Source organism: Poeciliopsis prolifica, unplaced genomic scaffold, assembly GCF_027474105.1.
Source record: "Poeciliopsis prolifica strain line A6 unplaced genomic scaffold, Auburn_PproV2 SCAFFOLD053, whole genome shotgun sequence".
Lineage (NCBI taxonomy): Eukaryota > Metazoa > Chordata > Actinopteri > Cyprinodontiformes > Poeciliidae > Poeciliopsis > Poeciliopsis prolifica.
Window position 1 is genome coordinate 739,130 of NW_026562428.1, and position 22,454 is coordinate 761,583.

Consider the following 22,454-nt stretch of genomic DNA (forward strand, 5'->3'; position numbering starts at 1 on the left):
TGCCGCGGTTACAGTAGCCGTGGCTTAATGTGTGGGTCATGTGGGGGTTTGTTTGGGGTTAACGGCTGTGGGGCGGTCCGATGGGTTAGTCTGAAACTAAAACCAACTCCAGAATGTTCTCAAGCGTTCCGACGCAATGAACAGAGGTTGTGCAATTAATATTACATTATTTAACGTGGTAGTTTTTGCTACAGGACAAGTATAGTTCTGAAAATGTATTTCATACAGTCCATGAACTCTCAACGTCTCACTTTATTTTCCATATCACCGGATGGTGGGACATTTGTATCCACACCGTTTACCATTTGAGTGCATCTATTGTATTTTGTGGTTTTAATGTGACAAAATGTTGCTTTTGTTAAAATGTAACATTGATGCCAATCATATTGAAGCCTCTCTAAGTGACTAATGCATTACATCTTCCACTTTTCCCTTTTCCTCCACTCAGCACCTCCCTCCTTTCTTCAAACACTCCTCACCGCTTCAGCAAAGTAGCTGCTGTAATGGTTTTCACTCAGTGCAACTGGTGGAACTGGTTCTGTATTTTTCATCCGTGCCACTATAAGGAAGGCGGCTGCATTCCTTTGCCCAGAGTGAAACTCGGTCTCACCTTTCATTCATTCTCGCCGTAAACAATTATGCTTATGTTGACTGGCAACCTGCGACCAGACATGGCAACCCTACTGAACCGAGATGACAAAGGCAAGACAGCAATAAAGTTTTGCTTGCCTGAACTTTCCTGCTCTAATGAAGAGCATTGTTTACAATCAGCCTGCTGTGATCTATGAACATTTTCATTTGGAGCAAATGTGGAAGAGGACCAGGTGATTTCCACTGTTTCTAAAACACAATGAGCAGCAGCGGACTCACTGTCACCCAGTCGGTGTGTCTGCTGAGAGGAAAAAAAACGAAACCGGTGCATTGTTTGTGTCTGAAAATTATTCAGATTTTCAGGTGAACTATTTCCCCTTCATGCAAATTGAGGGTGATAGTCACGCCGGAGCAGGTGTTCGCCAAACGCTGAGGCTTTTCCATGCTAACCTGAGGAGCTGAATGCTGTCTGGTTGACATCTGGGTAGAGATTTTGGCAGGAATGCATGAATCTCCTCACAGAAACCCAGAAGTGCAGCTCTCTCCTCGCAGACACAGTTGACCTCCGACAATTCTGAGGTCAGGCTTTATTGCTGCGCTGCTTCCTGTTTGCTTCCTCTTTGTGGACAGGAAACGAAATCAGTCGCCTTGTCCTTCTTCCTTCGAGCAAAGGCCGCCGAAGGATTCTCAGCGCCCCCCTTTTGCGAAAATTTCTGCCAGCGGCCCCTGCCATCCTCTGAACGGCCCTGTTGAGAAAAACTAAAGGCGCCAAAAAACAAGCAGAATTCAGCTGAAGTCACAAAACGGCAGGAAAAATTGACTAAAAAGATCATTTTGCTTTTTGCACCGGGCAAAAGTTTGAAATCACAGCTTATTGTTCTGTTCATGTCTTCCAGAGCCGTCGCCGTCAGGCTTTCTCCAGACTTTCTGAAGCTCTTTGTTTTGTTTTTGTGCCCTGTGGGCAGGCATTACTGCACAGTGATAAAATTTGCAGCTGTTGGGGAATAAATAGGAAACAGTTTGTGCAGCTTTTCCATCTGGTCTCACTAAAGAGGAGGAGACGCTCCAGTTCCAGTCTGTTCCAACTAGTTCTTCCCTCTCGGTTCCATTCATAATTTACTGCCCTGGTGTTTCAGTACGTTTACAGAGAGAAGACAAGCAAAAGGCGAGCCTCCTTCTCTCCTGCTTGTTTTCATCATCCAGCGCAGAGAGGCCCCCCCACCTCTCTTTGGTTGTCTGGTTGCCCTACTTTCTCGCTGTGGAGAGGCAATAATCAGCCTCCTCATCTCTTGTTGCTGCACATTTTTATGGCCATGCCTGCAACGCCTGCAATCCAAACCATCTGCACCTCACAGCGTGCCGTTCATTTATGAGGCGGTTTATTTATGAGAGGTGCACAGGTATCTTTTGAATTTATATGAAATACGGAACGGCAGCTTTCAAACACTTTTGGGATGTTTTGGACAGGACATATTGCTAAGCGTCTGCATCAGGCCTGTTAAATCAAAAAAGAAAATCTAGGTCAACATGTTCCTTTTTGTGAAATACCGAAACTAAAATAAATTGATTTTGTTTTTCTGAGCAGTTAGATGAGACATTGCACGTTCGAGAAAAGAGGCCTTGGAGTTAAATGTCAATTTAAGAGTATATGAAGATGTAATGCTGATGCTGAAACTGTTTGACTCAGTGTTACGTGGGTGGCTGTGAAGCACCGACTAAAAGCCTGGAGAAACACGTTGGAGCATATATAACATTTATATCGTGAAAATGATTTATCACTCCTGACACAACATGAGCTCATCCTTAATTTGAATATGCAGCCCAACATTTGATTTTATGAAGCAAGCTGGAAGCGAGCTGCTCTTTCCAGTGAAGGAGATTGCGTTTGCGTAACTCGGGTGGAACAGGGTGCAGCGCCGTCACATGCTGACAGTAAAAGGTTTCCTTTATTATGCCTGGAAAACTGTTCATCAACGTCACGGCTTCGGTCCTTTCATCCCACGTTCCTGGAACTCGGTCGTAGTCTTGTCTATGCAAATACGAAACCTCCTCAGACTGAGCCACACCCAGGATGTTTGCCTCTGTAATTCCGATCCCGAGAACACGAAAACAGACAATCTTCACCCACTGGGCTCGTTGAAATGTTTGTTTCATTCTTAACATCTGACCCCAGAACACCAACGTGTGCAGACAGAATGTTTAAAGTTGATCCAAACGAGTGTTCAAATGCTGTCTGGTCTAACAAGGTCCAGTGGGAGCAATTAGGAACCTGTAGAGGTCACACAGGGGTCTCTTTTGAATTTCTCCACCCTGGTGAAGATCATGTCTCCACACACTTCCCAGTGTGTCCTATCCAAATCCTAAATCAAGTCATAGGTGTATGTCGGTCCTTCTCAGGGTTCTAGTTCTGGTTCTTCCCAGGTGGCTGTCTGGACGACTGCGTGGTTGTTTGTGTTTATTAAAACAATCCAACTGAACTCAATGATTCCCCCCCTCCCCCCCCTTCACACACACACACACACACACACACACACACACACACACACACACACACCATTTTATGACACATAAAAGCTTTAAAGGAATGCCAAAAATGATTTTCCTAAAACTTCTGTCACAACAATATTACAACACCTGTTCGTGGAAGTGCGAGATGATATGAAGCAAAACTCTAGGAAAGCACAGTTCTGATAGTGTCTGTCCTTTTCCAGGAGGGAGGCTGCAAATAAAACCTGGACGAGAAAAAAAAAAACAAAAAAAAAACAACCGAATTCCGAGAAGAATCATCGACCAACCTTAAGGAGCGAAAAGACCGAAGTGTAAGATTCAATTTGCCTTGAAGATAAAGTCAAGAACCAAAATCCTTCAATGGAAACAGCGAATTAAAAACACCCTCCTACTGTTTTCCTTAACTGCTCTCAGCAGGAAAGTGCTCCATCTCACAGATTCAAAGAATTTATTACTAGAAGAACCGACCTGGAGGCATGTGCTTTTGCTTTTCCTCAGCTTCACTGTAACAAGCACAGGGCAGCAAGCCAGAGTATATCCACACAGCTAGAAAAGTACCACACACACACAAACACACATCCCTAATCATACACAAAATGTAACAGTCAAATAGTTTTATAGGTTCGTTTCAGGATATTTTACATTCTCACACAGGATGTTTTGTTTGTTTTAAATTGGATTATTTTTAACATTTTGTGCGCCAGGCAACTCAACACTAAAATGATGTTTCAGGGTGTTTTGTGAAAACACCCTGATGGACACCTCCTGACCCCATTGGGGACGGGGTGTGAGAAAATGGATGGGTGGATCAATGCGGACGATGAACACGCCTCTGTTGTGAAAATCCTGACCTGACAATTTCAGGTGGATCCGCCTTTTTTTGAAACGACGATACTGTCTCTCCATCCTGTTTGTGCCTCACTGTCACAAACAACAAATATGACGCATTGGTTGCGTTTTGTTTTTTTTGTGTGTGTTGTTCTGTTGCAGTGCATCAGCACATCTGAGTGTCCTGGCATCCCTGAACACTTAGGCTTTGCTGGCTCAAACAGAAATCACACAAATCAAAATGCTCCTCGCTGCACAGGAACATTTACCATCCCACTAATTTTCGTCACCGTGTTCATTTAATTTGTGTCAACGAGGTGTAAAAATAGTCCTTCATGGTTCGTGCGTGGACAAATGAGACTCTGGGTGGAAACGTGCAGGCATGTGGTTGGACTATTTAAAGAGAACAAACTGAATTTACATGCGGTTTGGTTGGATTTATGCGAGACGGTTGTTCTGAGAGGATGTTTAGGGTAGTTTGAGAGGCAGAGCGGTGCTGTAAACACAACAGAACCCCAACTGGCAGAATACCACTTCATTTTAAAGGATTTAAACTATTGTCCATTTTTAAGATATTGCTTTTACCTTCCTGGTTGTCATTAGATGTTGCTTCAACATGTCAACGTAATGTCCGTTCATGGTGACGCCATTTAATTTGTGAAGTGCAAGACGTGTTGCTGCTTTGTTACTTTTGCAGAAATGACTTCTTCATCAAATTGCACCAGATAAATGTGTCTTTATTTAATCATTTCTCGGTGGATTAGCGTTTGGATTCGGCAAAGCTTAAATTGCCATCAGCGGTTTGCATGAACACAGAAGATGACAGTCACAGCTAGAGATTTACTGGAGGGTGCTGCCCCCACCTGTTCAACACAAGGAACAAAAACGAACCGTTCTATAAGTTGCAAGTATCTTTGTAGCCTAAATGTATTCTCCAGCAGAACAAATAACCCAGGTTAGACAAACATAATGTACTTTAAATATTTTTAACCCTGTGAAGAATGCTGCTTGAGCTCAGACTGCAGGTGGAAAGTTTCATCCAAAGTCTGCCTGAAAAAAAAAGGGATTATTTTTCAAATTTTGTTTAATGTCAAGAGGAAATAGACGACTTTGGGGGAATGACTTTACCTGTGTACGGCCTGAGCTCTGCTGAGCTGGCAGCGCAGCCGCTTGACGATGGCTTCATAGCGCCTGTTTTGGATCTGAAGGAGAGAAAATCGTCAATAAATTGTTGTAATTTTGGGGCATAATTCAATCCTCTGCTGTACCTCGATATCTCTCTTTAACTTTGCATGGATCTCAAACTCGTTCTTCAGTCGCTCTCTTCCAGCAGCGATGGCTGTCTGACTCTCAGAGATCTGTCTCTTCAGGGTATCAGTTTCCTCCTGGACAGAAGGTAGTTTTCAAAAACCAAATACTTTAACAGCATTTTGAGTATGTTTTGTACCTTAGCCGTTTGCAGGGTTATCCCGTTTGGGTTTTGAAGATCCTCCTTGAGCCGTTCCTTCTCCCGCCTCAGCTTCAAGACCAGCATCCTGTTCTCTGTCAGCTCCCTGTGGGCCTCCGTCTGGCTCACGGCCTGCAGGACGGCGTCCTTGTGGCCTTTCATCTTTCTCCTGTACGCACTGAATTTTTCCAGAGTGAATCGGGCGTTCTCCTCCTCGTCCTGCAAGAGCATGTGAAGCTTTATGTTCTCCTTGTTGATGCTGGCACAGCGGTCCTGCAGCAGCGCTCTCTGCCTCTCCAGATGCTCCATCTCTCCTTCCAGCAGGTGGATTTCTCTCAACTTGGACCTCAGCTGCTGCTCCGCATGTGGACGTTTCTTTTCAATGTCAGCCAGAGCCGCCTTCAATGGAAATGCACTGAATCATAATAGCATATTACATATTTTCTCAAACAAACGATGACACGCACCTGCAGGGTTTTCAGAGTGTTCTGTTTCTCTCTCAGGGTCTCGGTCTGGGTGTAGCTGTGCTGGCTGACGTCCTCCACCGCCTTAGTTAATGAAAACTCACAGGATTCCCGGGAGCCTGAACACATCACAATAAAACACTTAAAAGTCATGAGTTGAACCAGCTTGCTCTTTCTATTCCAACTGAAATAGAAAAATGGAAACACTTCATACATGAATATTTCCCATTTAGATTTAAGGTGAAACATTATGTGTCCAATACAGCCAGATAGAAAAGAGTTTGAGTTTGTACCAAAAATTTGAACTGAAATTTACTTGTATCTGTATTGCCTGTTAGCATGTTAGCCGTGAAGCTAATATGCTAGTCGGCTAAGAAATATTAGACTAATATTTAAACCTTATATATATATATATATATATATATATATATATATATATATATATATATATATATATATATATATATATATATATATATATATATTAGTATCATTTCCTAACCCTTGTTATCCGGGAATTCCGACATTTTGTTGCTAACACTTAGCCCTACGAAGCTTTTTCACTTATTTATCACAGCTTTATGTAACCGATAAAAAATATAGGACACAGATAAGTTGCTAATATAACCCAAAGATCAAACGACATTTCCCAGAAGTCTTTCTTGCTAGAATTCCGGCTACTTCCGGTGTGTGCTTGCGTCATCAGAGCGCGCCAGAAATAACTTTTCTTCCTCACCGGCTCCCCAAAAATGGTTGTCCCTCGCTGGTTCGGACTGTGTTGTCACTGCAGCCGTGTAGTTTCACGCCGTGGGTTTCCGTGGGAGACCCTGAAGGGCCACGGCAGGCTAAGATATGCTAACTTTACGGAGGCGCAGCTCCGAGGGATCAATGCGGTCCCAAAACGCTTCTCACATTGTGACATAGGGGATTTGTACAACAACAACTCAGTTCAGAGGTATCTGCAGAAACTGGTGGAGGAACACAGAGACATCAGCCGGAAGTTACAACACGATCACCTCAGTGATGTAGACAGAAAAGCGCTGCTGAAGAAGCACACAGAGCTGCTGCCTGTTGCTGGTCTGGTTGGAAGCATTGAACAAGCCCAGAAAGACTTGGAAGAAGTCCTTTCGCTTCTGCACAGTGAGTAGCGACTGAAACCTTTCGTATTCCTAACCTCAGGGTGGAATATTCGTGTCTTAGGCTCATTTTGAACCTGTGGATACTCAGCTGGCACTAAAGATGAAGATCAAAACCTGATCCAGATGCTCAGAGAGGAGGAGGCGCAGATCTGCACCAACATTCTGACCTTGAGGAAACATGTGAGTCCTGTGCAAACATCTACAGAGCTTTAATGTCACTGATCACGCTTTTCAAGGTCAGTGTCAGTTTGGAACCTGGGGTTCCAAACTAAAACACTGATACCGGCATATTCTGGTTTCTAAAGATAGTAGCTCAGAATGGATCCAGTAAGGGCCACAGAGGCATCGAGCAGAAGAAACATGAGTTGAAACTCAAATACGATGTAAAACTGTACAATTTGATCCCAACCAGCTCTTCCTGTTGTCATACTTACACCTGTATTTCCTCTCTAGTTAATCAAAGCTCTTGTACCTGTTGACCCTCTTGATCCAAGCAACGTCGTGCTGGAGATTGTCTCAGGTCGAACAACAGGAGGTAGGAAAGAAAGCAGGACTATTTTCCTCGGCTTTCAAGCATCAAGATTCTGGTTCCTTCATTTAATTTTCCACATTTTCTTTGGCAGCAACAATGATATTTAAAAATGCACGAATAAAAAATGAAAATCGGTTCTCGAAAGATGATTCTCGGCTCTGTTTCAGGTGACATCTGCCAGCAGTTCACCAGGGAAATGTTTGATATGTACCGAGGCTTTGCTTGTTACAAGAACTGGGACTTTGAGGTTCTGAACTACTCGCCTGCAGAATACGGTAAGGCTACCCAACCGAAAGAGTTTAATAATAGCACCAATTAGATTTTCTTAACATTTCAGTAAAAAGAACAATCCTAAAGTTGTGTGGCCAACGTTGCTTAACTAGGCTTGAAAATTGACGAAATGCAACAATCTCTCTTCCGATTGGGTTTGATTGATTGTAGTCAATCTTTACTGTGCTCAGATACACATAACAACAGAACAATTATAGTTGGCTGTCTCTAGGTGGACTGCACCATGCGGCAGTCAGGATAGCCGGGGATAACGTGTACATGCACCTGAAACATGAAGGAGGAACGCACCGGGTTCAGAGGATCCCTGAGGTGGGCCTCTCGTCCAGGATGCAGCGGATCCACACTGGAACTATGTCGGTCATCATCCTGCCACAGCCAGTTGAGGTACATCCCAAACTTTTACCTTGTTTCTCTGTCTGACGCTAACCTCAATCTCTCTGTAGGTGGACGTCCACATTGACCCAAAGGATCTGCGGATCGACACGTTCAGGTCACGAGGCCCTGGCGGCCAGAGCGTCAACACGACGGACAGCGCCGTGCGGATAGTTCACCTTCCTACAGGTCCAGTCTGTCAAGAGATCTTCCTGAAGTTCCTCAGGATCCGTTCCAGCTATAAACATGTCGGTCCTAACAGGAATAACATCTGAGTGCCAGCAGACGCGCTCGCAGCTGCAGAACAGAGACACGGCCATGCGCATGTTGAGGGCCAGACTCTACCAGAGCATGATGGGCAAGGAGACCGAGCAAAGGCACACGGCGCGAAAGCAGCAGGTCAGGACACTGTTGAGAATCTGTCTCCGATGTTGTTCCGATAAAAGAAGGAAGTTTAAGCTCTATAAAAAATATAAACTTTGACACTAGATGAGTCTGCAATGTGAAATTAAATGTTTTAATTCTTTCCTCTAAGGTACAGGTGTCAAACTCAAGGCCTGTGGGCCAAATGTGCCCCATTGTAGCTTTTTATATGGCCCTCTGGACTCCAAATGACATTAATAAGTCCCTCCAGTTTCAAGCTCACTTACAGTTCACACAAAATCTACAGATTCCTGTATTTTTTCTCACTTTTACTGCAATTTTTTCTCAAAATTGGCCACAAATATTGAGTTTAGATGACTGCTGCCTCAGCCTTACTTGATGTCAAGTTACGGCGATGAATAGAAAGTCACATTTAACCTCATAAGTAGCACAAATACCATAAAAGGTTCTTAAAAAATGTCTAAATTAGCACCACAAAAACTGTGATTTTGGTTGCTAAATACAATCGCGAAGTCCTGAATGGACTCATCGTTGTGAAAAGATGTTAAATATGATTTAATTTTAAGAAACTGAATGCTGAAAACAAGCAGCTATTTGTTGATATTTTAACATTTGTATTAGTTTTATCAGTACATCCTGGCCCTTTAAATTTTTGAAAATGAGTTCGACACCCCTGCTCTAAAAGCTTGAAGGGGTCTCTCCATTGGATTCTCTAAAAATTTGAAGGCGCATGTACATTTTGTTTATTGGAGTGGAAGAAGGATTCCACTGTGCTACCCGAATATAACACCTGGAAGTTCCAGGCCTAGTCAAAGCTCAGCTTTTCCTCCATTATCAAGGTGGGCACACGCAGCCAGGCAGAGAGGATTCGCACCTACAACTTCAGCCAGGATCGAGTCACCGACCACCGAACAGGATACACCACCAGAGACATTAAGGTCAGATAAGAAGCAAATGTTAATATGCATCCATGTCTGACTGTAAAACTGATTTGATCATGACAAATGTTAACTTAGGGTAAAGTTTACACCACTTGATGATGAAGCTCTGAATGGCTAGATCTCTACTCTCAGATACTGAAGGGGTCATGGAAGTTGTCTTGACCTGGTTTGTTGATCTAGAACGAGTCCAGTGACAAGTCAAACTGTTGAACCTCTCATGTATTTTGTTTTCAGGAGTTCATGAGAGGAGGGGAGGAGCTGGAGGAGCTGATCTCAGACCTGCTGGAGCATTCTGAGCAGGAGGCTCTGCTGGAGGCGGTAGAGATCAGCAGCTCTGTGACCGGACAGGCTGCAGACTGATGGATGGACGGACAGACAAGTCGGGTAGCTGTCAATGAAATTCCAGATCGAGTGGGAACTTCTCTCCATCACATCTGGATATCAGAATGCACATCTCCATGCTGCTGCGTCTGTTTATTTTTTGGTAATGAAGCTGAACCGAATGCGTTTCTGGTCATTTGCCAGTCAGGGTGTGGTGAAAACACCTATCAGCTCCACACACACACACTCCCCACGTCAAACCCTGTGTGTGTGCCAAGAGGCCAGTCGCCCTGCTGGGCCTGGAGTGGGTATCATTCCCCTCTAATTGCTGGAAAATGATCATGTTGGATTGTCTCCATGTAATAAGATCCCAAACTATCGGAACCCGTCTTCAAAATCATGACTTCATTGCATAAAAAATACATTACATTTTTAATTTGGCCAAATCCTGCTTATCATACATTCAAAAAAATAAAAAAACCTCCTCCAAAAGTTTATGTCAATCTATTGACATGTTCCCAGAAACTTTTACTTCCAGGAAAGTCTCCGACTGAAGCTTCTGTTGGAATCAGTCGTCGTCGTCATCTCTCTGCCGGAGGTTCCTGTTCTTCCCGTTTTGGGTCTTGTTCCTCCGGAATGAGGCGGGTCCGCCCTCCTCTCCCAGAGAGGTGATGACGCGTTCCTTGAACTTGGGTTTGGGTTCCGACGGGAGTTCTGCCGGAGGGCCGGCCGCGCTCTCCTCCATCCGGGGCAGCTGTAAATCCACTTTAGCACTGGGAAGCAGACAGGAAAACATCAGCTGATTACCTGTGGTCCACTTCATTCCAGGTGTCGGGTTGGGAATACTTACTATGGATCCTGCTTCTGCTGGACCCGTTCCCAGGTTCCGTACGGATTGGCTGCTCTGGGCCTTTTCACTGGCATTTTTTCCACTGTCGCCACCTCTGCTACCGTCTCTGGTTTGGGTCCTGACCTCTGCGCCTCTTCCTCTGGTTTTATCTCTTTCCTTTCCTCATCAAGAGCATCTTCTGACACTTTATCCTCACCTTCTTTTTCCGAGGGTTCAGCCTCTGTTTTTCTTTTCTGAAAACAAAAAATAAACTGTCAGGTCTCGCTTTTTAAAATTCGCCTGAGCGTCATTTTTATTTAATCTCACCCTGAAGTTGATTTTGGGGATTTCGGGCTTCGGATCTACTTCTCCCACCGTCTGCGGCTCCAGTGCCGACCCGTCGGACTCTGAGCGCTCCTCCTCCGCAGGCGCCGTCTCCGGCTGGGAACCCGGGTCCTCGCCTGCGTTCTCCTCTTTCTCCTGCTGGGTCTCCGGTTCCTCGCTGGGAGGAAAGTCTGCCGGCTTCTCCCAGCTGGACTCTTAAGAGGAGACAAACAAAACACACGGTTGACCTCCGGATCAAAGTTACAATAGTTAACTAAAACTAATAAAATAATGAAAACTGTCAAACTTCTTGTAAACTGAAATAAATAAAAATGACAAAACTTTAATATTGAGCTCATAATGACTAATAGAAGCTGTAAAGACAGACCGGGCTCAGGCAGGGATGCCTCACCTCCTGTGTTTGTGTTGTAGAAGTACGTGTAGCCATCTGGACTCACAGCCTCCATCCAGGGAGAACCCGAAGAACTCTGAGGGGAAACGGGATTAGAACGTAAAGCTCCACAGGAACCAGACCTTGAGGACAGAACGTACCTCCGACTGCTGGGTCTCAGTAGAAGCTGAACTTCCTCCCTGGAAACCTTCAGGTTTTTCCCACTGAGACACTGCAGAACAGGAGAAACAAGCTGGAAATGGTTCTGGGTTCCAGCAGGAGGTTCTGTTGCATCAGCCTGCCTCACCTCCTGTCACGGTGTTATAGTAGTAGGTCTGTCCCTCATCGCTCTGGCCTTCCACCCAAACCTGCGTCTCACTTGGTCCCTCTCTGGACTTCCTGCTCGCCTTCCATCCCTTCTTCTTCTTCTGCTGTTGCTGCTGCTGCTGCTCCTTTTTGGGCGGACGTCCCACCAGAGGTACAGGCTGATATTGAGAGGCTGCTCGAACTGGAGAACTTGATCCTACAAAATATACTCAATTTAAATCCAAATAAAAACCAAAAACACTTAATAAAATGTTGCTGAATCACCATCTGATCCCCGTTGCATCCTCTTCAGATCTTCCTCGTACGCCTTCAGCGCTGCCTCCTCCATTGCTGCAAACTCCTTGGACATCCGCTCCTCCTTCTTCGCCTTTTCAACGCTCTTTTTCTTAATCTGCACAGAGAAGGGCAGAGACAGATGAGCGGCTGCTGCTGGTCAGCCAATAGCAGGACAGTGTCAGTCGTGACGCGGGTCCCTGGAGCTTATCTGTACTGCCAGTCCTGAGAATGATGCCAAATGAGGCATGTTTATTTATGTTTATTCAAGCACTAAACAGCAATATAGAAACAACATATTTTCTTCATTCTTTATGCATTCATGGCAATATCCTATATTTTCTTGCTGTCTTTTTCCAGTTTGTAAAATGGCATTCCTGGCTTCATCAATTCAAACTGGATAAATATTGTATAAGCTATTTTTCTTATTCATCTTTATTTAACTTTTTAACTGTTTTCAGGGAATATACTGAGGAGTTAGTTATGTCCAACATAGTTTTATTTCTATTTTCAGTGATAATCGAAGGTGCTATGTGTGTCTTCTGGAGTTTCTGAGCTAAATCTAGAACTGCTTCTGCTGCAGTTTTCTTCCTGTTTTCCTCTACCTGGATTCTGTATGACAATACAAGTTTAGTATGTCTTTGAGGTGATTTTACACTAGTAAGACAGGAAAATATACTTTTATAACATGAGCAAAGCAACTACAATTTAAAAAAATATATAAAATCAATATTCTCACCTCTGAAATTTTAGCCGCCACATTTTCTTTGTGATTCTTCCCCCTTTCATGGAACTCGATGCTCTGCAGATCAAACATTGGAAGTAGTAGCATTAGCTCCATATAAGGATAACGAGGTTTGTTTCTGTAATACTCACAGGTTTGTTGTCAGCAATCCAGCACTTGCAGTACTGGCAGAATTTCCTCGGTTGTGACTTCCAATAATCCGCCCTGGAAATTCACAAAATGATTGCATTAAAGAAGAAAACGTTTAGTTTTAGCCTTCGTTGCTAACGTAAAACACAATGCTGAATATATAACCGGTCTGACAGGTAGAAACTCAGGAGAGTTTTTCATTACGTACATTTTAGTTCTGTGTGGTCTAAGTAAAAAAAAAAACACTTGGTCAAAACGAGATGAATATGAAGACAACTGCCTTCCACATTTCAACAGCCACAACACTGTCCTTTAATGATTGCGTCATCATGCGTCGTCGAGTCAAACAGCGTCCAATTAAGAAAACAATGTATGAAGGTTAAATATTTATCTAAGGCTGAATAAACACAAAAGTCACTTACAAAAAGGAAATAAGTGTTTCTTGTAGTATAATTGCTTTGTTAACACTTGACGCGTTTGTTTGACATCAGGGAACATTAATAGAGTACTTCCCCCTGGTGGAGTATACGGAAACAACTACACGGTCACCGTGCTGGCATAAGCGAGTCCCATATGGTCTAGCGGTTAGGATTCCTGGTTTTCACCCAGGCGGCCCGGGTTCGACTCCCGGTATGGGAACGCAAAGTTTTTACAGAATATTGTCTTTTTCAGCAGCATTCTTCAGGACGCACTTTCGTGCATATGCACATATTGTAGTTTAAGGCATTACTGTCATGTCGTTACTTTCGAAGTAAAGCCATCTCTATAATAACTCGCTGAATAATCGTCACTAATAAGAGTTATATTTAATTTCCCTTTGATAACAACAACGTATTCCACATAACTTACAATTTCACTTTGTGCACTGAAACAACTGAATAATTGAAAAAACGCACTATGATAAAATTCAATTATCATACACAATACATTTTTAATGATACTCCTAAAAACGTCACAAAATCTAAAACAAAAGCGAAATAAAAAAAATCTTTATTTTTTATTTATTTATTTTTCTTTGTAAACGACGCCATGGTTACGTCTTTTTTGAGAGCGACTGAAACCGTCACGTCATAAGCTCGCGGCAGACCGCGCGCTGGCACGCCCCAATCTTCATAGTGCAACAACTGTCCCGCACCCGCACTGATAATTGGGTTTTCGGCTCCCGGGACGGCCCATAGAACAGCTCCACGGTGGCTGCCTCGAACCGGATAAACATGGGCCCGCTGGTTGGTGCCATCGACCAGGGAACGAGCTCCACTCGCTTTCTGGTAAGGCTGAGCTCGCGAGGGAAAACCGTTGAGGTCGCTTTTAATGTGTCACAGCTGGAAATGCCCTTGACCGGTCTAATATATTTAGCTTTCACGCTGGCTAAAGGAGGTGTGTTCAACAGAAAATGAACGTGGCGAGCTTGTTCTCTTATGTGGTTTCTCACAGAAAGCTGTCAGATACAGTAGTTTGTATAGGTGCCTGTTCTGAAGGCATTGCTATTATTATTATATTGCCTTTAAATGAACAAAACCCCAAAGTGTTAGCTGTCGTGATTTACATTGTAAGTATATGAGGTCTGGATGCTGTGCAGCCGGATTGCTTTTTCTTAACACTTTTGTTATACTTTGCTTATTTGTTATGATGCATAACCATAGCAACAAGGTGGTTTACAACAAGGAGCAGCTGATTAACATCGTAAAAGCAGAATAAATGCCAGAAATGCAGCCAGAAAATCCCAAAGGAGTGGAAAAGGAGGCGTCATGGATGCAAAGCAGGAGCAAAGGAAGAGAGGACGAAGTTCAAATCATCCCTTCTATCAATCCTGAATTTGATGGAAGTCAAGTTCAGGCTTGATGGACACATTCTGCTTTTCGTACAATGAAAGTAAAGGGATTCTAATTCTAATCGGCAACTTGCGATTGAAGGATGTTGGATGAATTCCAAGCTCTCACAAGGGCTCAACAGGAGCGTAGAGAATGTAGTGTAAAGTGTTTGACTATGACATGGCTGCAGGATCACATCCCAGACTCCCTGACTGCACAAGCGGATAGAGATTTAAAAGAGCAGTGGGAAAAGAAAAAGAGGTGGAGAAGCAGTGCTTGTCATCCAGGACATGTTACTGTGACATGCCGCCTCCGCTGTCTTGACATTGAACTGTCTTGACTGTGACGTTTCAGCGATGAAGTCCGACACAGGCTGTGTGGTTTTTGTTTTCAAATGCCAATCATTTAAGTGCTATTTTAATTAAATGATCTTTCATAGTAGGTACATTTAATAGCAAGCTATAAATTACGTCATGTTTTATTTATTTATTTATTTTCTCAATTTTCCAGGTGTTCAACTCAAAAACAGCAGAGCTGCTCAGCCATCATCAAGTGGAAATCAAGCAGCTCTTTCCGAAGGAAGGGTAAGGCCGGTCTCTCATCTGCGGTCCGATGTTACCTCGTCCAACTAATGTGTCCCGGTCATCTTCCTTCTTGTCCAGATGGGTGGAGGAGGATCCCAAAGAAATCCTGCAGTCGGTGTACGAGTGCATTGAGCGCACGTGTGAAAAACTCACACAGCTCAACATCGATGTGTCGAAAATAAAAGGTACAACAATTATATATCACGACCGAGTATCAGGACCAGGCTAAGAAAAAAGAAAGAATTATGACTATAAAGTTGTCTGAGTAAGTCCTATTAATAACAGAATACAATTGAAATATTACTATAATAAAGTTCCAGTGAGAATAAATTGATGATGGATGATAAAGCCTTGCAATGAAAGACAATGTACTTTCTTTCTACTTTATAAACATGAGCATTTAGTGAAAAACGTAAATGAGAACATAGAAGAGTTAATCGGAAGTCGTTTATTGATCCGGTCGCAAAGCCGAAAGCAAATTCTTAAAGTTTCTAATACTTATTAATATCTTCAGTGCTCAGATTGTGTTTGACGTTTTCCCATGTGCTATTACTGTGTTTAATTTGCTGCAGCTATTGGAGTGACCAACCAGAGAGAGACCACGGTAGTATGGGACAAGATGACCGGGGAGCCTCTCTACAACGCCATTGGTACCGATCTCTGTAGCAACCGTTTGTTTAATACACTGTTGAACTGCGTTTGGAAGACTGTAAACGTTTGGGTGGCATAATCACCCATTGAGGGATGTGGGTTCTACTCATTCTTTAACATTGTTCAACTAGACGTCACTAGCAGCACACGAAATTCATGCTAATAATTTGTAGCTGCATGTACAACGAGTTGATCAGATTTTCTTGCGTTCCTGTTTAGTATGGCTGGACCTGCGAACTCAGTCAACGGTTGAGCATCTTATAGACAAAACTCCAGGAAGGGACAAAAACCATTTACGAGTAAGACTGAGACTTGACTTCTTTCCCTGTGATTTATTGTTTTTGTTTGTTTCGGTGTACATCTAATGGGGATTTTGTCTTCCTGCAGCATAAAACGGGTCTCCCGCTCAGCACCTACTTCAGCGCAGTGAAGCTTCGCTGGCTGTTGGACAATGTGGAGGACGTCCAAAAGGCCGTGGCTTCTCGCCGCGCCATGTTCGGCACCATAGACTCCTGGCTTATTTGGGTCCTCACAGATTTCCTGCATCACCTCTTTTGTAGAGATTGGTGGAAGTTGTAAAATGAGTAGATGGAACGATGTTTAAAGCTTTCAAATGTCTTCCTAACAGTGTTTGACAGGGGGGAAAACAGACGGGATCCATTGCACGGATGTGACAAACGCCAGCAGAACCATGCTGTTTAATATTCACACAATGGCCTGGGACACTGAACTTTGCAAGTATGGCTCCTGCACTTGATTTTAATTTTTATTTTATCATGTTTATTTTGTGTACATTTATGTTTTTTATAAAAAACTTCTGGAACACAACTGTAAAAACTATTATTTTTACCCTAATCCTAATCCTAATCCTACAAAGGACTTCCAGAGCACAGAACGTTCTCCTAATTATTTCTTTCCTTGGTTGACTTTTTTAGATATTTTGGTGTTCCTATGCACATCTTGCCAAAAGTGAGGAGCTCATCGGAAATATACGGCCTGATGGTAAGACGACTTTCTTTGTGCAGTTCAATTCTAAAAATAAAATATTACTGATTCTGAAGTGAAATGACGCATAACATCGCAGGTTTTATCTTTTAGTTTTGTGTAAGAAATGTTTTTCAGGTTGTTTCTGAAGTGCATGAAGGTTTGAGTGATAAATTCTTTTAGGCATCTTTTGTGCAATTATCTCTGTTTTTCTCACTGTTAGAAAATAAGCTCTTGTTGGGTAAGTGTTAACTCATCCTCACTCTTTCACTCACCATGTAACCCATTTGGCTTTTCCGTTGCCGGCAAATAAATCCACCATTCCAAAACTCCAAATGTGGAGGAAAGGTCTGCACCTTAAAGATTTAGTGTTTCCAAACGGTATTAAATTTTTTTGAAGATTAAAAATCTGTTTTGTCACTTTGATTTTAATGTTATTTAATGAACTTATTTGCAAATATTTGTTTGATAGTTCAGACTTCAAGTCTGCACTGATGCTGTATTTATTAATAGAAATATTTTAGTATTTTACATAAATGTTTCAGATGGAAAATATTTTAAAAATGTACAATTGATTGAAATATTACATATTAATATTTGACTTAAACTTAAACATGTAAGATATTAAAGTCCAATTTTGCTGAAATGAACCATTTCTTTTCCTTAAATCTTTAGGGAACCAACTAAATTGAATAAAAATAAGAATAATCATCTTGATGACTCTGTATTTGTTAAAACTCGACTCTTACTATGAGACTAACCCTGGATCCGTTTCAGCTGTTGGGATTGTTTGGAATGGTGGCTGTCGCTGTTGACTGCTCTGCTGGTCGTCCTTCACACACCTCTCCTTCATCTCTTCACAGTTTTCCTTTCACGTTGTGTAAACCTCTAATCCTCTTGTGCATGTGGGAGTGACGACTTTATTTAACAAAGATTCACCCTTCTATCTGTCGGTAGAAGTCGGCTGCTTTCCTGTTATTTGACTTTGTTTAGTCAGATAACAAGTGATTTATTTTCCTACGCCTGAGCTTGTTTATTCACCATGTTTAGACTTGTTATAACGTTGTTTAAGATGTGTTGACTTTTTTCCATTTCATTTCAATTGTAAAGAGTTGAACTATACGTTGAGGGGATCGGGTCAATAAGACCAGAACCAAATGCTGGATTTGAGTTGAAGTTTCAAATTCAGACACAGTCTGTGTACATTTCAATTCTCCTCCGAAATTAATTGGAGATGAAACTCAGATTTAAGTGAAAATGGATTTCAGTTTTGATTGCAAATGAAAAGCTGGATTTGAATCTCATGGATTTGTTTTTCTCCGTGACAGAAAGCCGGGGCCCTGACAGGCGTTCCCATCTCCGGGGTAAGTCTGTCATTTTTTTAAATTCAAAATATTCATGCATACTTGCAATTATTTAAACTACAATGTTTCTTTTGAACCAGTGTCTTGGTGACCAGTCAGCTGCTCTCGTTGGTCAGATGTGTTTTCAAGATGGAAGTGTCAAAAACACGTATGAGCTTTCTTTAGCCCTGCTGGGTTTTTCAGTAAATTGTCTTTTAAATGAACGTCCATCCTGCCATTAGAAATCCAGCAACACTTTACCTCCGTTATTCCTTCAGGTATGGAACTGGATGTTTTCTCCTGCGAAACACTGGAACAAAGGTAATTTAGTTTTGATTTCACACAAACCCAAGAAAAGAAAAAAAAAGTGCATAAACTGCAGTGATGTGTCGACTTGCAGCCTGTCATGTCCAACAACGGTCTGCTGACGACGATCGCTTACAAAATGGGCCGGGACAAACCCACCTATTACGCCCTGGAGGTACAGTAACATTTCTGAACTCTTGTCATGTTTGATGTGTGCAATTTAGTGACAGAAATTACACTTACGGTGTTAATGGGGTCAGAAAGAAGCATATTAATTGTTAGAATCTCACAGGCATACACAAAGTTACCTAAAAAAGAAATATTAAGTCATTATTGTCATTTTTATCATTATCGCAATAGGACCACAAAAATATTGTGATATCACAACATAAATGTATCTATTTTAAAACCTAAAAATAGCAATAAAATTGTGGTTATTTTGAAATATGAGACTTTTTTATTTTTCTCCTGTCGTCTTGCTGCCCAGGGATCTGTGGCCATTGCTGGAGCCATGGTTCGCTGGCTGCGGGACAACCTTGGAATCATCAAGTCATCCGATGAGCTCGGTACTTCCTCCATCAATCGACTGCAACTTTTTTTTTTACATTGTTGCGTCGCTTTAGATGTATAGTTTTGCTTTCTGCTTTCATTTCCTCGTGTCTGCAGAGAAGTTGGCCGGATCGGTCGGCACCTCCTACGGTTGTTATTTTGTTCCTGCGTTTTCCGGGCTCTACGCTCCGTACTGGGAGCCCAGCGCCAGAGGGTAAGAGCAACACCTTGTTTACGGCGCAGCGCGATAAAGCGACATTATTCTGACTTCAGACGTTTACTCCATAGGATCATTTGTGGGTTGACTCAGTTCACCAACAAGAACCACTTGGCCTTTGCCGCACTGGAAGCCGTCTGCTTCCAAACACGGGAGGTAGGGCTCGGCCTGAAAAATCTTCTCAGAAAGTGTGAAAAAAAAAGAATTAATAAGAGAAATGATCTATGTCTGGACGCAGATCCTGGACGCCATGAATCAGGACAGTGGCATCCCTCTCACTCAGCTGCAGGTCGACGGAGGAATGACAACCAACAAGCTGCTGATGCAACTGCAGGCCGACATTCTCTGCATTTCTGTTGGTGAGGGAAACTCAGGAGGAAAACAGCTGCAGGATGTGGATATATTATCAGCACAGGATACAGAGGAATTCTGAATTCATCCCCACTGAGTCGATGCTTTATAGAAGCAGCTTTAGCTGCTGTTGCACATCTGGCCCTCGTTTAGATGATCATTGGACAAAATCAAATCTGCTTCTTCAGCTCATTTTATCCTAACTGGAAACAATCTTAACTTAAAGACTGTGTCCATATTTATTAGAACAGAAAAAGTATTCGGACCGTCTAGTAGATTGCTGTTTTCTGGCCGATCATCAGTTCTTAAAAAAACCTGATGTGCTGATTCCGATTTTGGCCAATGGCGATTTTAAAAATGTATATTATATTTTTCTTTGGTAGAAAACAGAAAGAAGAAACAATCTAGAAAATCCAAAGTTTTCAAATATGTGTTTACTGAATGTAAACTCTCCACCTTGTGTTGCTGGCAGTGAAGCCGACCATGCCGGAGACCACGGCTCTGGGGGCGGCCATGGCGGCGGGCGCGGCCGAGGGCGTGAGGGTGTGGAGCCTGGAGCCAGAGGACCTGAGTGCCGTCACGTCAGAACGGTTCGAGCCCCAGATCAAACTGGAAGGTAAAAAAATAAAAATAAAAAATCCCACGTCCGAACACGGTCGGGTTGATGCGGCTGTGATTGTGGCACGCAGAGAGCGAGTTTCGCTACGCGAGGTGGAAACAAGCCGTGAGGAGATCCATGAACTGGGAGACCACGCACAATATGGACTCTGAGAGCAGTGAGTACAAATATTTGTATGTTTTCAGCCAATAACTCGGGGTGCTTTTCCAGTGTTTCCACTTGCCACACCAAAACGTCCCTCCCTGTATTTCCAAATAATCTGCTTAGATCATCATTTCCAGATCTGGTCTGGCTGGTCCTGCGTTATTAATACGCCTCTGCATAAGCTGAAGATAAGCTGTTGAGCTCATTTATTCCTTCATTCCAGCTGTCAGAAACACACAGGACGGTTTGTGGAGGCTGGAGGGGCTGAAGCGAACCTCTCTGCTAATTTGAGCCAATATGCGTTTATTAGTCAACAGAAAAGCACTGAGTTGACTCATGAAACATTTCACCAGGTTGGAACACACTGGAAGGGCAATCTGGGCTCACGTCTTAGAGATTTACTTCCTATCGTTTCCGTTTTGGCCTCAGATCAAAATCATCACATGAAACCAGGCAGGACCGACTCCGACCTTAACTCCGTTCAAATCAGTGGATCCCTTCTTGTTTTGAGGGAGATTTGAAGTTGTTCTATATAACTCTGCCACTCTGAGGAACAAACTGCTCCAACAAACAATGAGTCAGGATGTAAATGTGTGACTGCAGCTGTTGGCTAATGTTCTCCCTGTTCTCTGACAGAGGGAGCGAGTATCTTCAGCAGTATCCCGCTGGGATTCTACATCATTGGCAGCATGCTGATGTTGGTTGGGGCCAAATATCTCGCAGGTCAGTCAATCTGTTGGTGCAAACGCAACTTTTTCAAACTCTCAAAACGATCAACCTGATGATAAACTTGAAAGTTTCCAGCGTCTCGGTCGTACCTTAAGCCGGCTGTTTTCGAGGATTCGTTTGGAAAAAAGATGTCAATCATTTGTCAACGTCTCAATTTTTGTTCCACCCGAGATAACGTTTAATCACCTAACAACGCTCTAGCTGAAACACGATCCCCTGTTGACTCTGAAACCTGTTCTGTCGTGTCTCAATCTGATTTCAGGTCGCCTGTAGACCCAGGGGAGGCGCGCCACAGAAACCAACACCCAGCTCCTCCTTTTTGCACTCTTTGCTCCCAAACCATTCCAGGAGAATAAAGAATCCAGACCGCTCTGAACAGAAAACAATTTTTTTATTCTACTTTCTATATCTCTAGCAGATTAGACCACATCGGCATGAAGAAGACTAATTTAGCCAGGGTTTTTTTTACAATGTAGATAGGAATTTTAGACTTATTTATTGTGGAAACTAACTAAAACTAAAACTAATGTTCTTGAAGTATGGATTGTCATGTCACTGTTCTCCTGGACGTTTTGTGCTCTGGGGGCTCACTAGTGATTTTTATTTTTATTTTTTTAGAGCACTTTAATTAATTCTTCAGTCTGGTACGAGCAGCGTGTCAACACGTTCAAATGTGTGCAGCAAAAGGGAAGGAAGCGTTTGGATAAACTTGAGGCTTTTTGTAGAGGTGAAGCTCCGTGGGGGAAAAAAAAAAATGTAGCGAAACTCGTACAGAAACTGTCACATAAATCCCACAGCTGAAACGTTTCGCAAGCCTGAAACCTTGAAGTGAAAACATGCAGGTCGGACGCTGTGAGAACATGCAAACTCTGCCCACACATCGGAACTGTAGGGCCGCAGGATGGTGGGAGAAGATGTTGATGTATTCAGTCATTTGAATAAAAGCCTACGCTTGAGGAAATATTTTACTGTAAAACTGGGACTTCCTTTCCCTTCGGTTCAGGTTGAGGAGTTGAATTTGTCAGTATTCACGTCGCCCATCCTGCTCCTCATCTGTGCGGACTTTATGACGGGCCGGTGCTTCTTCTGCTCGGTGCCAGAACAAAGAGGTGTATGTTTTTGTTTGTGTGTGTATGTGTGCGTTTACGTCATGTAAATTCACGCTGTAATTTATTAAAACTGTGAAGTCTTTTTAAATTGAGTCTGTGCTGTTTGTTGTGTGTGTGTGACAAATAAATTCGCCTTAATTTTCTTGCTGCGATAAAAAAAAATCCCCAAATTAAACCATTTTCTCATTTTAGGGTGAGGGTAACCCCTGACCCTAACCTGA

General features: G+C 42.8%; 4 protein-coding genes and 1 non-coding gene across 6 annotated transcripts; 3 read left to right on the plus strand and 2 right to left on the minus strand.

Moving 5' to 3' along the window:
• Window positions 1–4,534: 4,534 nt before the first annotated feature.
• LOC129378772 (coiled-coil domain-containing protein 122) lies at window positions 4,535–6,516 on the minus strand. The gene is made up of 6 exons (XM_055059265.1): window positions 6,341–6,516; window positions 5,842–5,957; window positions 5,375–5,773; window positions 5,196–5,312; window positions 5,056–5,129; window positions 4,535–4,977 (listed from the first exon to the last, which is right to left on the minus strand). The coding sequence occupies exons 1-6, from the start codon at window positions 6,363–6,365 to the stop codon at window positions 4,914–4,916; spliced, it is 795 nt and encodes a 264-aa protein (XP_054915240.1). The 5' UTR covers window positions 6,366–6,516; the 3' UTR covers window positions 4,535–4,913.
• mtrf1 (mitochondrial translational release factor 1) lies at window positions 6,494–10,717 on the plus strand. 2 transcript variants are annotated; one of them, XM_055059263.1, is made up of 10 exons: window positions 6,494–6,978; window positions 7,066–7,157; window positions 7,431–7,512; window positions 7,677–7,784; window positions 8,012–8,184; window positions 8,244–8,361; window positions 8,435–8,571; window positions 9,396–9,494; window positions 9,732–9,881; window positions 10,647–10,717. In XM_055059263.1, exons 1-9 carry the CDS (start codon window positions 6,588–6,590, stop codon window positions 9,855–9,857), a joined length of 1,326 nt encoding a protein of 441 aa, XP_054915238.1. In that variant the 5' UTR covers window positions 6,494–6,587; the 3' UTR covers window positions 9,858–9,881; window positions 10,647–10,717. The 2 variants fall into 2 exon arrangements, with proteins under 2 accessions (XP_054915238.1, XP_054915237.1); XM_055059262.1 differs by lacking the exon at window positions 10,647–10,717 and having other exon boundaries at window positions 9,732–10,228.
• Window positions 10,232–13,167, minus strand: wbp4 (WW domain binding protein 4). The gene is made up of 10 exons (XM_055059264.1): window positions 13,045–13,167; window positions 12,839–12,911; window positions 12,702–12,764; window positions 11,954–12,080; window positions 11,670–11,885; window positions 11,524–11,594; window positions 11,384–11,459; window positions 10,975–11,186; window positions 10,669–10,901; window positions 10,232–10,591 (listed from the first exon to the last, which is right to left on the minus strand). Coding segments are annotated over exons 1-10 (1,278 nt in total). The 5' UTR covers window positions 13,047–13,167; the 3' UTR covers window positions 10,232–10,386.
• A 236-nt stretch (window positions 13,168–13,403) lies between these two features.
• trnae-uuc (transfer RNA glutamic acid (anticodon UUC)) lies at window positions 13,404–13,475 on the plus strand. Its single transcript has one exon. It is a non-coding gene; the product is annotated as a tRNA-Glu (tRNA).
• A 398-nt stretch (window positions 13,476–13,873) lies between these two features.
• On the plus strand, window positions 13,874–22,321 carry LOC129378773 (glycerol kinase-like). Its single transcript, XM_055059266.1, has 20 exons — window positions 13,874–14,104; window positions 15,158–15,231; window positions 15,310–15,416; window positions 15,804–15,881; window positions 16,102–16,181; window positions 16,270–16,407; window positions 16,511–16,620; window positions 16,818–16,884; window positions 18,195–18,230; window positions 18,311–18,378; window positions 18,488–18,530; window positions 18,610–18,690; window positions 19,003–19,081; window positions 19,182–19,278; window positions 19,353–19,437; window positions 19,520–19,640; window positions 20,105–20,248; window positions 20,322–20,408; window positions 21,032–21,118; window positions 21,387–22,321. Exons 1-20 carry the CDS (start codon window positions 14,051–14,053, stop codon window positions 21,395–21,397), a joined length of 1,647 nt encoding a protein of 548 aa, XP_054915241.1. The 5' UTR covers window positions 13,874–14,050; the 3' UTR covers window positions 21,398–22,321.
• The last annotated feature ends 133 nt before the right edge of the window (window positions 22,322–22,454 follow it).

What these genes read in the sequence shown, in the direction of transcription:
- wbp4 (XM_055059264.1), bottom strand. An exon ending in CTACAACACAAACACAGGAG is followed by an intron (nt 11,187 to 11,383) that starts GTGAGGCATCCC and finishes TCTCCTCTTAAG; the next exon opens with AGTCCAGCTGGGAGAAGCCG. An exon ending in TCCCCAAAATCAACTTCAGG is followed by an intron (nt 10,902 to 10,974) that starts GTGAGATTAAAT and finishes TTTTGTTTTCAG; the next exon opens with AAAAGAAAAACAGAGGCTGA.
- mtrf1 (XM_055059263.1), top strand. Translation starts at nt 6,588, where the DNA reads ATGGTTGTCCCTCGCTGGTTCGGACTGTGTTGTCACTGCAGCCGTGTA. An exon ending in AGTCCTTTCGCTTCTGCACA is followed by an intron (nt 6,979 to 7,065) that starts GTGAGTAGCGAC and finishes GTGGATACTCAG; the next exon opens with CTGGCACTAAAGATGAAGAT. An exon ending in CTCAGGTCGAACAACAGGAG is followed by an intron (nt 7,513 to 7,676) that starts GTAGGAAAGAAA and finishes GCTCTGTTTCAG; the next exon opens with GTGACATCTGCCAGCAGTTC.
- LOC129378772 (XM_055059265.1), bottom strand. Translation starts at nt 6,365, where the DNA reads ATGTCGGAATTCCCGGATAACAAGG. An exon ending in TAACCCTGCAAACGGCTAAG is followed by an intron (nt 5,313 to 5,374) that starts GTACAAAACATA and finishes CCTTCTGTCCAG; the next exon opens with GAGGAAACTGATACCCTGAA. An exon ending in AGAGCTCAGGCCGTACACAG is followed by an intron (nt 4,978 to 5,055) that starts GTAAAGTCATTC and finishes TTTTTTTTTCAG; the next exon opens with GCAGACTTTGGATGAAACTT.
- LOC129378773 (XM_055059266.1), top strand. Translation starts at nt 14,051, where the DNA reads ATGGGCCCGCTGGTTGGTGCCATCGACCAGGGAACGAGCTCCACTCGC. An exon ending in TAGACTCCTGGCTTATTTGG is followed by an intron (nt 16,408 to 16,510) that starts GTCCTCACAGAT and finishes TCTTCCTAACAG; the next exon opens with TGTTTGACAGGGGGGAAAAC. An exon ending in GCCCCAGATCAAACTGGAAG is followed by an intron (nt 20,249 to 20,321) that starts GTAAAAAAATAA and finishes TGTGGCACGCAG; the next exon opens with AGAGCGAGTTTCGCTACGCG.